This window comes from Misgurnus anguillicaudatus, chromosome 3 (assembly GCF_027580225.2).
Source record: "Misgurnus anguillicaudatus chromosome 3, ASM2758022v2, whole genome shotgun sequence".
NCBI lineage: Eukaryota > Metazoa > Chordata > Actinopteri > Cypriniformes > Cobitidae > Misgurnus > Misgurnus anguillicaudatus.
Genome location: NC_073339.2, coordinates 32,028,093 through 32,043,871, shown reverse-complemented (window position 1 = coordinate 32,043,871; position 15,779 = coordinate 32,028,093). Strand labels below are relative to the sequence as shown.

Below are 15,779 nucleotides of genomic sequence, written 5' to 3'. Positions count from 1 at the left end.
TGTCTTTTTGAAGAAAAATACGCATATTTAAGAGTTGAAAGGATGAAACGTTTTTTTTCCCGTTTTGTTTGTTTGTTTATTGTAGAGAGCACAGGGTCTGTTCTTTCATTTGATATATTTGTATGTTTATATATTTTTAGAAGAAAATTTTCCTGGAAGGCATTTTGTGAAAATCACAAAAAATGCTGGGTGGCAACTTAAAAAAAAAGGCTGGCGGGGAATTAGTTAACACCCTTAAATAGTTGGATTCTCATGCTATACATAGGCAAAGTTTCTGTGCCGAATACATACCGTCAGGGTTTGTATAGACGGTTCATCGGACGCACATGCGGTCACGCGATTGCGCGTCTAGTCGGAACTTTACTTCCGGTTTCTGTTTGTTTGTTGGTCTGACTAGTTGCTAAACTGAACTCTTAAACAAATACCTCTTCGAAAATAACAAATGTTTTTGGTTTTCTAGGTTATCTACGTGTTGTTTGTTTTGCTTGTTATATAAATAAACTACTTTAAAAGGACTTTTTTGTTATTTATTTTTAGCTGAGTTTACCGGAAGTTACCTGATGACCACAAAAGCCGCTTGTTTATGTTATTACTGCTGAAACCGTCTAAAATTTTTTTTTTTTTTTAGTATGACCTTTTATGAAGTCATAAAGGGCGGAATTCCTTGTAGGGGCATTTCTTACGGAAATGCGCGCATACAGAACCAGTGCGAGAGCAAGAGCGCGCGCATCAACATGCTTCGTTCATGTTACAGAAGTTGTTGGTAACGCTGGATAGTTTTTTACAGACTTGCTCAATAAGATATGTTGCTTTGTTTTTTTTATCACAAAATCAACAAAGTCAAGTGTGTTTTTGGTCGTGAGGGGAAACATAACCTTGTCCAGTTTCCCAAAGAACCCAGTTCTGATTTTAGCAGTTTGGTTTTTCGGGGAAGCAATGAAGTTGTGCAAGTGTGTTTGTTCAGTGCCAAATGTTTTATAAACAATGGCCAGTTTGACGATAGATTTGCAGATCGTTTAAAACTGAAATATGGAGCGGTCCCAGCAATAAAAGCATCAGGTCTTGAGTCGGAAAAGCATGCAGAAAGTAAAATGTATTGTGAAGTTGTCCAGGATAATTCAATGATGTGTGTTGCGTGCTTCCACCCACGGTACGCCTCCAGGAGCTCTGCGGTTTTCGGAAAGAAGCAGTACAGATGTATTTATCTTTAAAGGTCACATTCTTTCTGATCCCATTTTTTAAATCCTAGTTAGTGTGTAATGTTGCTATAATAGCATAAATAATTCCTGTAAAATGATAAAGCTCAAAGTTCACTGCCAGGCGATATATTTTCTTTAACGGAATTCGCCTTTCAAAGTCTACAGCGAACGGCCGGTTTGGACTACAGGTCTTTACTTCCCGGTAAAACTAGTTTTTGACTAAACTCCGCCCACAGGAATACATCAGTAGCCAGCTTTAACCAAACGGCTCTGCTAAGCTAAGCTGCTGTCGAATCACAACACACTAAACAAACTACACAATCAGAACTCGTTACGTATTTCTGAAGAAGGGACTTCATAGAACAAGGAATTGCACACTGTAAACACAATCAAAGCTTCAAAAACACAGAAAGAACGGGACCTTTAATAAATCTGATAAAACCAAAGACTCTTCGGAGTCATGACATGAGAGATTTGTAGAAACTGTGTGTTATGTGACCTTTAAGGGTGCACTCACATCATATCCAAACCAAACCGTGACCCAGCGCGATTGTCCCCCCAACTCCCTCAGAAGCACGCACTCACTCACTGTACTTTTATCGATCCGAGCCCGGGCGTGCTTTTGTCATTAGGATGCGATTTGTTTTTAACGAAGCAGGAAGTAAAGCGCTTTCTTAAAACTGTAACCATCATAATGTTAAGTCTGTGTTTTTTATTTGAAGTCGTTTGGTGCGTGATGACACACAGCCCTCTCGCATGCCATCATATTGCTTAGTTGATCTGTCACGTGTTCAGCTCAGATGTTCACGTAACCCTTCTGCGCGCATCAGAACATTTTTAGGAAGGCAGATGAAGGTGAGTGGCCGTGCAATTGCGTCTCTCCTTTTGAATTGTGCCCTGACGTGATTTGCGATTACATTGCGCCTTCCACGCCTGAGCCCAAGTAAACCACGCTTGAGCCCACCTCTGCAAGCCGGCCATGGCACGATTAACCAAATGAACCAGGCTTTGGGGGTCAAACGTGGCCAGACGCGGTTTGGTTTGGATAGTGTGAGTGCGCCCTAAGCAATTTTTCACATGCATGTTTGAGTCGAGACAAACAGCCCAGGTCATTGCATTACTTGCGGAAAGTCTCTAGGTTAAGTTGCACAAAATAATTTTTATAATTCAGAAAACGTATAATGTGACAGTTACTTAAAAAGTTTATTTTTATTTACTCACCTATACCCGACTTTATTGTAATTAGTACAAGTGTTGTTTGTTCATTTTGGACCCTTAAATTTAGCTATATGATGCACGTTCGAATCCGACTTCCGACATTTCCTATATTAACAATCTCCCTCCATCATTTCCTACCCTCCTTCCACTTCCTTTTTCTCCATCCACCATTTCCATATTCATAGTCAAAGGGGCCAAAAAATAATAAAGAGAGTAAAAGGGAAGAGCAGAAGGTATGAAAGACATCTGGAGGGATTGATACCAACAGGAAATGAGAGAAGAGATTATTTAGCTGGTGAAGGAACAGAAAAATGGCATGCCAAGAGCAGAGAAAGAGATGCCTTTGGTCAGGCAGGCACGAAGGGGGTGTGTGTGTGTGTGTGTGTGTGTGTGTGTGTGTGTGTGTGTGTGTGTGTGTGTGTGTGTGTGTGTGAGATCACTCTTTGATTGGATTAAGGTCTGTTCAGGGCAGGGTGAATAGGGACGTAATACATTTGCTCTGTGGTCCATGTCAAGTATTTGTCAGAGGGTCTGTGAAGGCCACTGACCCCCCATGTCTGCCTCTGAGTGGGGCTCCCACCTAACCAACACCACCCCACCATCTTCTACACTGCTAAAACACATAGAAATGTGTGCACTTTAATTTATGTTGTAAAAGTAAATATGATTTATTGGCTTTTATGTGGTTCGTTATTTCAGCTAATGAAATGTTTGTTTTCAAGTATGGGCCGACTAAAAATTGGTTTTCTAAAAGTTTCATCATGGTCAGCCATGCACACACATTTATTTTCTGTACCAGAAGTCGTTTTCAGTTAAGTGGACTTCCAAACCCAAGAATCAAAATCTTTGTATATGTATTTCTAGACCTCCTTCTGTTTCATACTGTTGGGCTCTGTCTAGCCGAATGGGTCCTTTGTAAATTCCACCTAAGAAACGCACCCAAATTAGGTTTGGATAAACCCAGCCTAAGCATAGGGCCTGTGTACAACCGATTAGTCTACAAGTCAACCAAAAGTGGGACTAAACAAGCAACTGCTGTTTATTTCTTCTTCCGACACTTTCTCTCAAACGTACATCTTCGCACACAAAGGTACACAGGGTCGCACACACTCAGGCTCTATTGTTATGTATGGCTGTGTTAATCTGACTGCTGGCCTCTCTTCCGCTCTCTTTGTCCCATCCGACAGCCCAGTGGCAGAAGTCAACAGCACTGCACAAAGGTCTGGCAACCCCCAAAACTGGTTAACGGCGGGGACTGCTTCAGGCTTTGATCAGCTTTTTTAGGGTTCAGGCCCATGTTGCCTCTCCCTGCGCTGGAGGAGGCTGAATGGTTACACTTGATGAAGGTTGTTAAGGGAGACGAGAGAAAGGTGTTTGTTAAGGATGCTTATCTAACTGGTTTGGTAAGGTACATCACGCTCTTTCTATACAAATGCAGGAGGATGTTTTAATCCTTTTCCTTTGTTTTATGGGAAGACGAGACCTGTCCAAGTATTATAAAATGTTAATGAGGGTTTAAGTAGGCATTTAGCTGATGCTTTTATGCAGTTTGACTGACAGGACACTTACTGTATTCCTGAAAAGCAATGTGAGGTTAAAGTAAATACTATCGTATATAATACACTTTTTTTTGTAGAATTTTGCAATGGTGCACAATTTATCAGTGCAGAAAAATCACTGTCTTCATAATCTTAAATTACTGACATTATAATAACAGTTTACTCCGCCTTAGACACAACATCCCTTTTTGGCAGAAGTCACAACTGATGCGTGGGGAAATAATAGCAAATAGTGTGGTCTAAAGGCTATTAAAGCTTGTTGTAATGTAATGTTTATAAATGGTGGTGAACAATAAATTACAGAAATAAATGTGAAGAACAGCAGATTTGAAACTATTGAGAAATGTCAAGATGCTCTTTAGGGTGAACTTGACCTTCAACCTCCACTTCCAAGTCAAAAGCTTGTTCAAAAGTGGGTGTGTGAATTTTTTTTGTTAGAAGAGGGATAGTTCTACGTAATTGTCCAAAAACTTTAGAATTAATTGTTTAGGTTTAATGTTTCACTGGGAAATAACACTAATAGCGTCACATTACAGTACTACAATTGGTTGTGAATGATGTTTAGAGTTCACTTAAGTTTCTGCATTAGTCTGCTATTGTTTTTCTCAACCACACTTTACTTTTGTGCATTTATGCATTCGGCAGATGGGATTTTTGCATTCAGGTTATACATGTTATCAGATTCAGTACATGCATTCACTAAGCCTCAGACCCATGATATTGCTGTTACTAGCTCAATTTTTGCTAGTGATGCATAACGATTAATCGCGATTAATCTGTAGCAGAATAAAAGTTTTTGTTTACATTATATGTATGTGTGTGAACTGTGTAATAACTTTGTATCCAGATAAATGCACACATAAGCATGTATATATTTAAGAAATGTTTACATGTGTATATACATTTGTATATTTATGTATAATTTATATTATATATAAATATAGATACTTAATATATATAAAAAAATCCTTAAAATTATACATGCATGTGTGCATATTTATATATACATATTATACACCATTTTTATAAGTTAAGCTACATAAATTATCAGTACATGTATTCACTGGGACTTAAAGTAATAGTCCATTTTCTTAAAAGAAAAATCCAGATAATTTACTCACCACCATGTCATCCAAAATGTTGATGTCTTTCTTTGTTTAGTCGAGAAGAAATTATGTTTTTTTTTTTTGAGAGAGAGAGGAAAACATTGCAGGATTTTTCTCATTTTAATGGCTTTAATAGACACCAACAATTAATACTTAACTCAACACTTAACATTTTTTTCAACGGAGTTTCAAAGGACTATAAACAATCCCAAACGAGGCGTAAGGGTCTTATCTAGCAAAACGATTGTCATTTTGCCAATAAAAATAACAAATATACACTTTTAAACCACAATTTCTCGTCTAGATCCGGTCCAGCTCGACCTCACGTAAATGCGTTTTGACATAGGGAGATCACGTGTTACATATATAAAACGCACATTTGCGGACCATTTTAAACAATAAACTGACACAAAGACATTAATTAGTATCATTCCACATACAACAACGTAGGAACGGTCCTCTTTCAATGCACTTGTAAACACTGGGGTGGAGTTTCGCGTTCGTCCTCTGTGACCTCTTGACGTCATGACGTATTGCGTGGGGTCACGCTGGCGCATCACGACAGGATCTAGACGAGAAATTGTGGTTTAAAAGTGTATATTTGTTATTTTTATTGTCAAAAATGACAATCGTTTTGCAAAAAATCCTGCAATGTTTTCCTCAAAAAACATAATTTCTTCTCGACCGAACAAAAAAAGACATCAACATTTAGAATGACATTGTGGTGAGTAAATTATCTGGATTTTTCTTTTAAGAAAATGGACTATTCCTTTAAATCCAGGACCTTGGTGTTGCTAGCACGCTTTACCAGACTAGATACAATAAAGCCTCCACCATATAAACATTTGAATGTCCCATGGTCCTCTATATAACCCCTTTCACAGATAGTTGATCCCAGAAAATTGCCATAGAATTGCCTACTAGGACCTACTTATATATTTTGATTCAACCAAACCTAAAGACGCTTCGGATAAATTCCATGATTACAGTTACATTACACATCACACCCTGATGTCACGTGTCTTTATGTGTGAACACACGCACAGATTCTAGAAAATCACCGGCCTTGTGAATGAACCAAAATTAAACAATCTTGAGACAAATCCTGAGACACATTATCAATGTATTTTCTGGAGTTTCTCTGAAAATGGGGTTAGGAAGCTTTATTAAATATTTATAATAAGTTTCTGCATGTTCTGCATTTTGGCCACCTGTTCACTTTGAATAGCAATGCAGTTTATTTGAATACTGTGAGAGGAACTACCTAATACAGGGGTGTCAAGCTCAAAGCCCGCCCCCTCATTTTATTGGTATCAGAAAATGCCTCTGATTTTATTACTATTAATGAAGGATAACAGAGAAATTGGAGAGTGTGTTCACCTTTGTTACCACATTTATCTGTAAAATAGTTACACATTAATATACTTTGTCATTATTTGTCATGCGCTTCTACTTTCAAAGCTAGTTATTAAAGGCGGGGTGCGCGATTTTTGAAAAATGCTTTGGAAGAGGGAGCAGTAAGGGGCATGTCTACTAACCGACATCGTGCCTGGGTTGCATATGTGTGGGGCGGGTCTATCAAAAGAAGGTCCAGTTTCTATTGGGAAGAGGCGTGTTTGTTTATGTGATTTCAAATGTCAACATTGGCTTTCAGAGATCGCGCACCTCGCCTTTAATTTAGTTAATAACAAAACCAGTAGTAATCGAATGCAGATGCAATTATGCAATGCAATAAAAGAGTTACATTCATAAAGTCTAACAAATACAATTGAGTCACCCTTGACCTAATAGGTCCAACAGAGTTTGTGTTTTGTGATACTCTACATGCAGTCATACAGTGTCCTGTTTCCAATACACAGAGTACTTTAAAAGTCAGAATAGTGTTTAAGTTTCTCTAATGGGAGCTTGCGTTCATGGTTAATTAGTTTCTCCTACACTTTCGCTTTGTTCTCCGTGGACCCAGCAATGGTGGCCAGCTTTCTTCTCTCTCAGACTATTAGTCAGCTGGAATTCATTAAAACACTCACACAAACTGATAAAGTTGCACCATGCACACACACCTCTTATTTGTATTTGTTGGTTCTATGTTAATTAGCATACCTATGAGACGTGCAAGTAGCATCTGTCGCTTTTCCTCTCCCCCTTTACTTTCATCCCTCCATCTCTCTCACTGTTTATGGTAAGTGGAAGGTTTTGTGCTTTTGACTGTGGCTTACTTTTTAGCGCCCTCTCTGGCCATGGTTTGTATTTTTATAAACCTTAAGCGTATTTGGTGCATTTGGTAAAACTTCATGCTGTTTTTATAAAATGTATGAGTGGGATTTTAACTTGAGCACCTGGTAGATATATTAAAACATTTTTAATATTCATATTAGACGTTTAAGTACATTATAGTATCTTTGATGTGCGTGCGCGAGTCATTGTGAATAGGCCTGGCAGGATTACCATAGTGAGGTCCTCCTTTCTCTGGCTTTGTGTGATTGCTGGCCCGTGACTGACGGGGCATTTCCCCCACGTAGAGACACAGAGGTGTGTGTGTGTGTGTGTGTGTGTGTGTGTGTGTGTGTGTGTGTGAGACAGAGAGAAAAGGGGGGTGTCAGGATTAAAAGCAATGTTTCCTGTTTATTGTACTTGGGGGTCCTCAGGGATGTTTGGGGGCCATTGTTGCAATGTGTAGATTTAAAAGCACACACACACATATGCATGAACTTTTGTGCTTTGTACTCTTAATGTCTATTGTTATTAATTTGTATATGGGTCAAAACACAATACAGACTTAGGCTTTATTTTTGATGATGATAAATTCTTGGTCCCTCTTGTAATGTACTGTTAGAATGGCCCAAATTTAAGGCAGGCCTGGGATTTTTTTCTTGATACGTATATGTAACAATGTATCCATTCCACACATGTGATTGTACATCTGTTTCTTTGTGTCTGTGAGAATATGAAATATGAGTTTTTTAGTATGTACGTACATTATACCCAGTGAGTACATCACTGATCTAGGATCAGTAATCGCAGTATCACACTGAATTGGTGACTTTAGCCAGCACTTGTTCCCTTAGATGCGAGTTGTGTCTTTCTCATCACTTGGGACTTTCATCACTAGCTGTGTGTGTGTGTGTGTGTGTGTGTGTGTGTGTGTGTGTGGTGCATTTTAATAATGTGTGTGTTGGTGTGCAGCTGTGTATAGCTGTCGTAACTGTCTGTATGTCTCTTGAGAATGAGCTAAAAAAGGTCAAATTAGGGGAGTGGGACTCTTATTCTATGCAAACACATGCGCACACACACACACACAAACACAGTGTTTACACACAGTTTATCTGATTCCATGTTTACTTCTGTATATTTTTCTCATGTACTTATCTTTGTTTTTGTAGAACATGTAAATGATGGAGTGAAGGTTGCGAACTGGATTGTTTCAGAAAGGGATAAACGGGTAATGTAGCCCTGTTCTTGCAATAAAAAATAAATAGATCATACTGTGAAACTTTACAATTTTGTATTTTAAATATGTTTTATATGAGTTATTAATTGTCCAGAGCTGTTTCTATTGTGTGTGTGTGTATGTGTGTAGGCTCAGATCTATAATAAAGGGGTTGGCCCGAGGCGTCTGTCAAACCGTTACTACAATGAAAATTCTGTCACGTGTCACAACTGCAACAAGGTTGGCCACCTCTCCAAAAACTGCCCCACACCGAAGGTATTTTATTATCCATTGTCACTAACAACATTACAGCCACCTGACCAACACCCATTTTACTAAATATATATATATTCTTGTATTAGTCAATATAAGTTAAACAGACTTGCCTGTATGACAAATATCATCTTTTCGAGTGTTTCTGAAATCATATTTTTTTAAAGGATTAGTACATTTTCTTAAAAAAAATCTGATTATTTACTTACCCCCATGTCATTCATAATGTTGATGTCTTTCTTTGTTCAGTCGAGAAGAAATTATGTTTTTTGAGGAAAATATTCCAGGTTTTTCTCATTTTAATGGACCCCAACACATAACAGTTTTAATGCAGTTTAAAATTGAAGTTTCAACGCAGCTTCAAAGGGCTCTAAATGATCCCAAACAAGGCATAAGGGTCTTATCTAGCGAACCGATTGTCATTTTTGGCAAGAAAATAAAAAATATGCACTTTTAAACCACAACTTCTTCCTCCGTCGCTTGACGCACCAGCGCGACCTCATGTAATTGTGTAATGACATTGAAAGGTCACGCGTTACATATGTAAAATGCATATTTGCAGATCATTTTAAACAATAAACTGACACAAAGACATTAATTAGTATTATTCCACATACATCAACATCAGAACGATTCTTTTCTCAACATTTGTAAACACTGGGGCGTAGTTTCGCATACGTCACCCGTGACCTCTTGACATGATGACGTACTACGTGAGGTCGCGCCGGCTCGCCACACAGCCAGAGGAAGACGAGAAGTTGTGTTTTAAAAGTGCATATTTTTTATTTTTCTTGAAAAAATGACAATCGTTCGCTAGATAAGACTCTTATGGCTTGTTTGGTATCGTTTAGAGTCCTTTGAGACTGCAATTTTAAATTACATTAAAACTGTTGGGTCAATTAAAGTCCATTAAAATGAAAAAAAAATCCTGGAATGTTTTCCTCAAAAAACATAATTTCTTCTCGACTGAACAAAGAAAGACATCAACATTTTGGCTGACATCGAGGTGAGTAAATTATCTGGATTTTTTTTAAGAAAATGGACTTTAAATCCTTTAAGGGAGGAGTTTAGACAATATCAGCAGCAGAAAGATGTAAGCTATCCCATAGATGAAGAGATGGGTAGTTTGATATTAAACATAAACAATAAGGACATTTGCTGCAGCTATAAAATTTATGTCATCTGTAGTCAGCATGTATTTCAACCTGGATACATAGTAACATAATCAAAAACATAAACATACCTCTCTTCAGTCATTACTAGGCCCATGATAGTTTTCCCTCCATTCTATTTGTTTATATTGTGGGAAATTTGCAAGATTCTCCATGTTGGATTAAAACATGGTATACATGTAAAGTAACACTGTCTGTTTCTCAATTCCAAGAACGCAAAGAAAGGAATTGCGTTCTTGTGTAGATCAATCTTGACAGGCAACATTGGAAGAACGAACTCAGAAGGTTGTGAGAACACAGAATGCACTTTTGAGAATTGAGATGTGTGAGATTTTCCTGTTGGTCACCTGACCTCCCCAAACATTCATAAAGTGACAATTATTTGCATTATTAAATACATTATTTTATTTTAATTTTATAATGGCAAATACAAAAATGTTTCAGATACCTTGTCAAGAAATAATAATATAATTTAAAATAAGATACATTTAAACATACATTTAAATATCAAATTAGCGTTTTTTTTGGGGGGGTATTTAATACTTTAAATACAACTTTTTGTTTACAACTTAAAGTGATGCGTAGCACTTCCTTCCTCCGCCATTGTTTTACCGCAATGACTTCTGGGACGTTAAGCGATTTCAGCGCGCAAGTCTGCACTCGATGCATCCTCGATATCAAGAACACATCTGGGTATTTTCATGCGTCCTCTGTAGTTGCGTTCTTGAGAATTGGAGTTGAACTTCGGCGGTTAATGACGTAAAGCGATGACGCAAGATCGCTAAAGAAGGCATATTGAGAAACAGACATTGTTTTATAAGTAAAACACTAAAATGATTTACTCAACTACTCATTGGTTGAGAACAAAACCAAAGGAACATTGTTACCACTGGTCAATATAATATATATTGCAGGCTTTCCCCATTTAAATGTAAAAGCTGTGTTTTTCTGTACTTCTTCCCATCACTATCTGTAAAATGTTATGTTTTAAAACCTGGAAATGTGTCAAAATTATCATTTTAATTTATGCAAATAGCTAACCTCTTTCTTGACAACAATAGATGTTTCTAAGCAAATATAGCTAGTACAATGTTATATTAAACTAACTTTCACAGAATTAAGCAATGCCGTATATTGTTATAAATCACAGAATTATCAAATTTGTGCTGGTTGTGACTGTCACGTTGTGTGTGTGTCTGTAAATAGAAGTTGCCGTGCTGCTCATTATGTGGGGTTCGGGGACACTGGGCGCGGACCTGTCCGAAGCGTCACTGTTCAAACTGCTCGCTGCCCGGCCACACCTACGATGACTGTCTGGAGAGAGCTTACTGGCACAAGCGCTGCCATCGCTGTGGAATGACTGGCCACTTCAACGATGTGAGTAGTGCCATGTGTGTGTTGGGTTGTGTGGCATTGACTCACACGTTATTTGTGTGTTGTATAGTGTTTCATTGTGTGTGTGTATCTCCTGGGCCATTCCGTCTCTCATTAAGACAGACGCTTCACAGGCTGTGAGTGGGACACACGCTCCACTCGTCACCCCTCAACAACAACCCCACAGAGAGAGACGCAGAAATGGGGGTTGGAGGAGAGAAAGTGGAAATGTTGGAAGTCAAAATGTGACTTTCAGAGACAGTAGGAGAGATAGAGCTTGTTAAAGCAATAGTTGAAGTCAGCAAAGTATACAAGTCCCTCACCCCAAAAGCTGGTTGAAGTTTCTTGAATTCTCATTCTCTGGTATCTTGTGATTTGGGAACAGTTTCGTTATAATTTTTGCATAGTTTTAATTGAAATGAAATTGGCATCGTTCATGCATAACGTGCTGACAAACAAACACATTTAGTCTGCACGATATTCCCGTGCATCCTGTTATATGATATAAGAAGTCTTTCTGATTATGTTAATTTTGTAACTTCTGGTCACAATAAGTGTAATCATAATGCCCATTATCATTGTTTGTTAATCTAAATTAAGTAAATAAAAGCTTTCCGAGTTAAACTTGGGTAAACTTAAAAATATTATTCGACACAGCACAATTTTTAATTATTCTTATAATCTAAAATTATGCTCAACTATAATTCCTGCATGGGATTTGGTAATGAAATCTGAGAGTTAGCAAATATTTGGAAGAAGTTGGCTTTTCAGTGTCTGGCTTGTTGTAAGTTTACTTTATTATATTATAACATTTACATACACGTTGCATTATTAGGTTGTCAATGTTAAGCATAAAGTCGAAATAATGATTCCAATATTATGAGATATAAACTGTTTAAAAGTCAGTCAAAATACATTTACAATTTGACAATTTTGTTTCATAATGCAGCTTCCGAATTGTCAAATGTTTAGGATCACGTACTCTTGACTTATTTATACTTTTTTCAACATTTTTGAATAGCAGTACACTAAAAAACTTTGGGTGATTCTCGCGAAATTAGACTTAGGAGGTGTCATAAAAAATTTTGATAAAAAAGTAAATGCTATCAAAATAAGAAGCATACAGTTACAAACATCTCTACATGTACTATTTTGCACATGATTTCAAATGACATCATACAAACCATTTTGTTGTTTTTTCCACATTTAAGGGAAAATTTTCATTACCGCAACGTGTCCATGACTGGATTTGGGTTCTTTGACATGAAAATATTTATAATAAAAATCTAAAAAATAAAAAGCTTCAGTGCATGTTATACTATAAACATTTACAGTAAAGAAACATGTGGTATTTGGTGATCATTGATAAATGTAGAGACAATAATAAGGAATAGAAATGTGTCCAAGACCCATTTTCTCATCCTCCGCAACAATTTTCAATCATTGTTTAAGCCCTCAAGAAACTAAAATTTTCAAAAAAAATTTTTGGAAGGGACATAATTGACTGTGACACTCAAGATGGCTACCGGGTAAGCAGTTCTTATTTTTTTCTCTCCAGATAAAAGTTAAAATTTTGTTTGTCATAGTACCTAAACAACTTTTTAGTTCTCATTACCGAAACATGAGTTTGTAAATGCATATATTAAATGTAATATCATGTTGCGGTAATGATAATTTTTTATAATGATAATCTAAAAAATAAATAATTCTATAGGAAATATTTTTTAAATCCTCTAAAATTTATGGTTATAGACGGTTTCATCGGATGCACATGATACACGTCTGGATCCGAACCTTACTTCCGGTTTCGGTTTTTTAATGGTCTGACTAGTTGCTAAACTGATCTCTTGAACAAATGCCTCGTCGAAAATAACAAATGTTTTGTTTACCAGGTAATCTATGTGTTGTTTTTTTGCTTGTTATATAAAGAACTTTGTTGTTATTTATTCTTAGCGGAGTTTACCGGAAGTTACGTGCAGACCGCGACAGCGGCTTGTTTTTGTTGTTACTGCTGAAACCGTCTATAGTAAGTTCAGACCATAATCTTATATGTGCAAAAAAATTGGCTTCAATGGCTTTTTAAAAATTCTGATGCTGGACACCTTCTAATTCTGGATTTTGTGAGAATCACCCAAATGCATCTATGGAAATTATGTTATGATGATTAAAAAAATTCTAAATAAATTTTAAAAAATTATTTTTTATATTTTAGAGTAATCACCCTTTGCCTAGAATTTGTAAAAATGCACATTTTACTTTTTGAGGTTCTAACCCAGGATGGTTTTTCTTCCATGCTAAAGTAACTTGTTAGTTGTTAGTTGTTAGTTAAATGAAAATGTTAGTTATTAACAAAAAATTTATTATCTGGCATAATTATATTTTTGTCTATAAAACTTATTTCAAACTTAAAAGCATAAGCTTTCAAATCATTAAAACATTCCAGTCAAGTGACTCTTTTCACTTTTTCACTCAGTCCATGTAAGATTAGTTTTTTTCTTTCATTTTTCTTTCATTTTAATGTTTTTATTTTCTCTATTACTTTATTAATCAAACATTAATTTTTAACTTTTTAAATTTTGAGGCTTTGTAACAACTCGGCTTTGTAATAAAACGGCCATAAACAGTCAGACAATAAATAGACTGAACACATGTTCCTTTGGAAAAAGTATTTATTTGCATTCAGTTTGTGGCAGATTTCAAACAGTTTGCCACAAAGCTCATTTGCATGTGAAAAAAATGTGGCAGTGTTCACTAGACATTTGCTAGAGGAATTTACCGAAACATAAGGGTTTAATGTAAAATCTCAAAGGCATATTGCTTGTGTTCTGTTGGGTTTTAAACCACCCATAGTAAATAAACCATCCTGTTAATCAGAACAGCACTAAAGATGAACCAAATAAGACGTGCTTCCTTTACACTTCAACATTCACAGAAAAATTTATAGCAAAAATGCATTGATCAAAATCAGCGAAAATCAAACGGTTTTAGTATTAGGCAATATGGAGATCTGCTTTAATAGCTTTAGTGCTGTAACAACTTATCACAGCGAGTGCGGGAAAGCCAAGCAGATTCCTAAAGGGTTCTTTAATGTTTCCTTCAATACACGCAGCAAGAGAAGCCTACAGGGGGTGGTAAAGCCTCTTTCTTCCTTACTGCTCAGCTCTCAGGTGGGGTTAAATGAAAAGCTAACTGTGTAAATGAGTCTGGCTGCTGTGCCGTCAGCAGTTTCAATTTCCAATGAGATGCCTTAACCACACTCGTTCAGTATCTGTTGAGATGGTCTGAGCGTCTTCTGTCTCATCTCTGGTCTTTTAATTCTCATCCCATCTTTTTCTCATTCATAAGGTTTTTCCACCTTATCCTTGTACTAAATTTATTTAACTGTTTACGGACAGTAGGTTATTGGAACGAAAGGTAAATAAGGTTTTGGGTCAAGTGGGATGTTCTCAATCACCTAATACTTTTTTTGTCTTTAACTGCCATGTTATTTTTGGTCTGAGTATGTGCCAATAACTTTTTAAGAGACCGACCTTAATGTTTTGAAAGTCTAGCAAGCACATGAGCTATGATTCTGCGCTCTTGATTTATTAAGATTATGATAATGTTAAGTGTTTCATTTCAAATGTTTTTTTTACAGGACTGCCCAGAAGTCTGGAGGCAGTACCATATCACGGTAAGCTTCTTGTCTGTCAGTCTGTGCGCTTGTTGTAAAAAGTTATAAATTCTATTAAGCAAGAAAATGTCTGACAAAAGCATAAACGTTGGATACGGCAAAGGTGTAAATACAATTGACAGGACAAAATAACAGTTGTGGTATTTCTAAAGGATAACATGGGTGATCAGTAAACTTTAAAGCTAAGGGGGCGTGCACACCAAAACTTTTAAACGCGGCTGAAAACGCCTGGAGGACGCCGAATGCCAGCTTTTTTCAGCTGAGCGCTTTGATAGCTCTGATACTTCAGCTGTGAGCCGGTTGGTTGCTGTGGTAATGTCCCAGCCCTCCTCCACAACCCAAAGTTGAATCTCTTTCAACTCTCGACGCTCAGCGCTGAACGCGGAAAAACTGCTGAGCGCCGGCTTTCAGTGCGAAAAAAAAGCTAGCTGCTGGCTTATTTGAAAAACGCAGAGCTTCCATTGGAAACTATTGAAAACATGCGCCGGCCATGGGCGTAAAAGCTTTGATGTGCACGCCCGCAAAGGTTCCTTAAAGGAATAGTCCATTTTTTTAATGAAAAATCCAGATAATTTACTCACAACCATGTCATCCAAAATGTTGATGCCTTTCTTTGTTCAGTCGAGAAGAAATTATGTTTTTTTAAGAAAACATTCCAGGATTTTTTTTATTTTAATGGACTTTAATAGACACCAACAATTAATACTTAACTCAACACTTAACAGTTTTTTTCAATGGAGGTTCAAAGGACTATAAACAATCCCAAACGAGGCATAAG

General features: G+C 36.9%; 1 protein-coding gene across 1 annotated transcript in view; it reads left to right on the top strand.

Moving 5' to 3' along the window:
• The window catches only part of zcchc7 (zinc finger, CCHC domain containing 7), a 77,002-nt gene that overhangs the window by 36,385 nt on the left and 24,838 nt on the right, over positions 1–15,779 (top strand). Inside the window, exons 3-6 of the mRNA XM_055205491.2 lie at positions 8,463–8,521; positions 8,660–8,785; positions 11,161–11,331; positions 14,966–15,001. Coding sequence (XP_055061466.2) covers positions 8,463–8,521; positions 8,660–8,785; positions 11,161–11,331; positions 14,966–15,001 — 392 coding nt within the window. The remainder of the gene's footprint in view (positions 1–8,462; positions 8,522–8,659; positions 8,786–11,160; positions 11,332–14,965; positions 15,002–15,779) is intronic.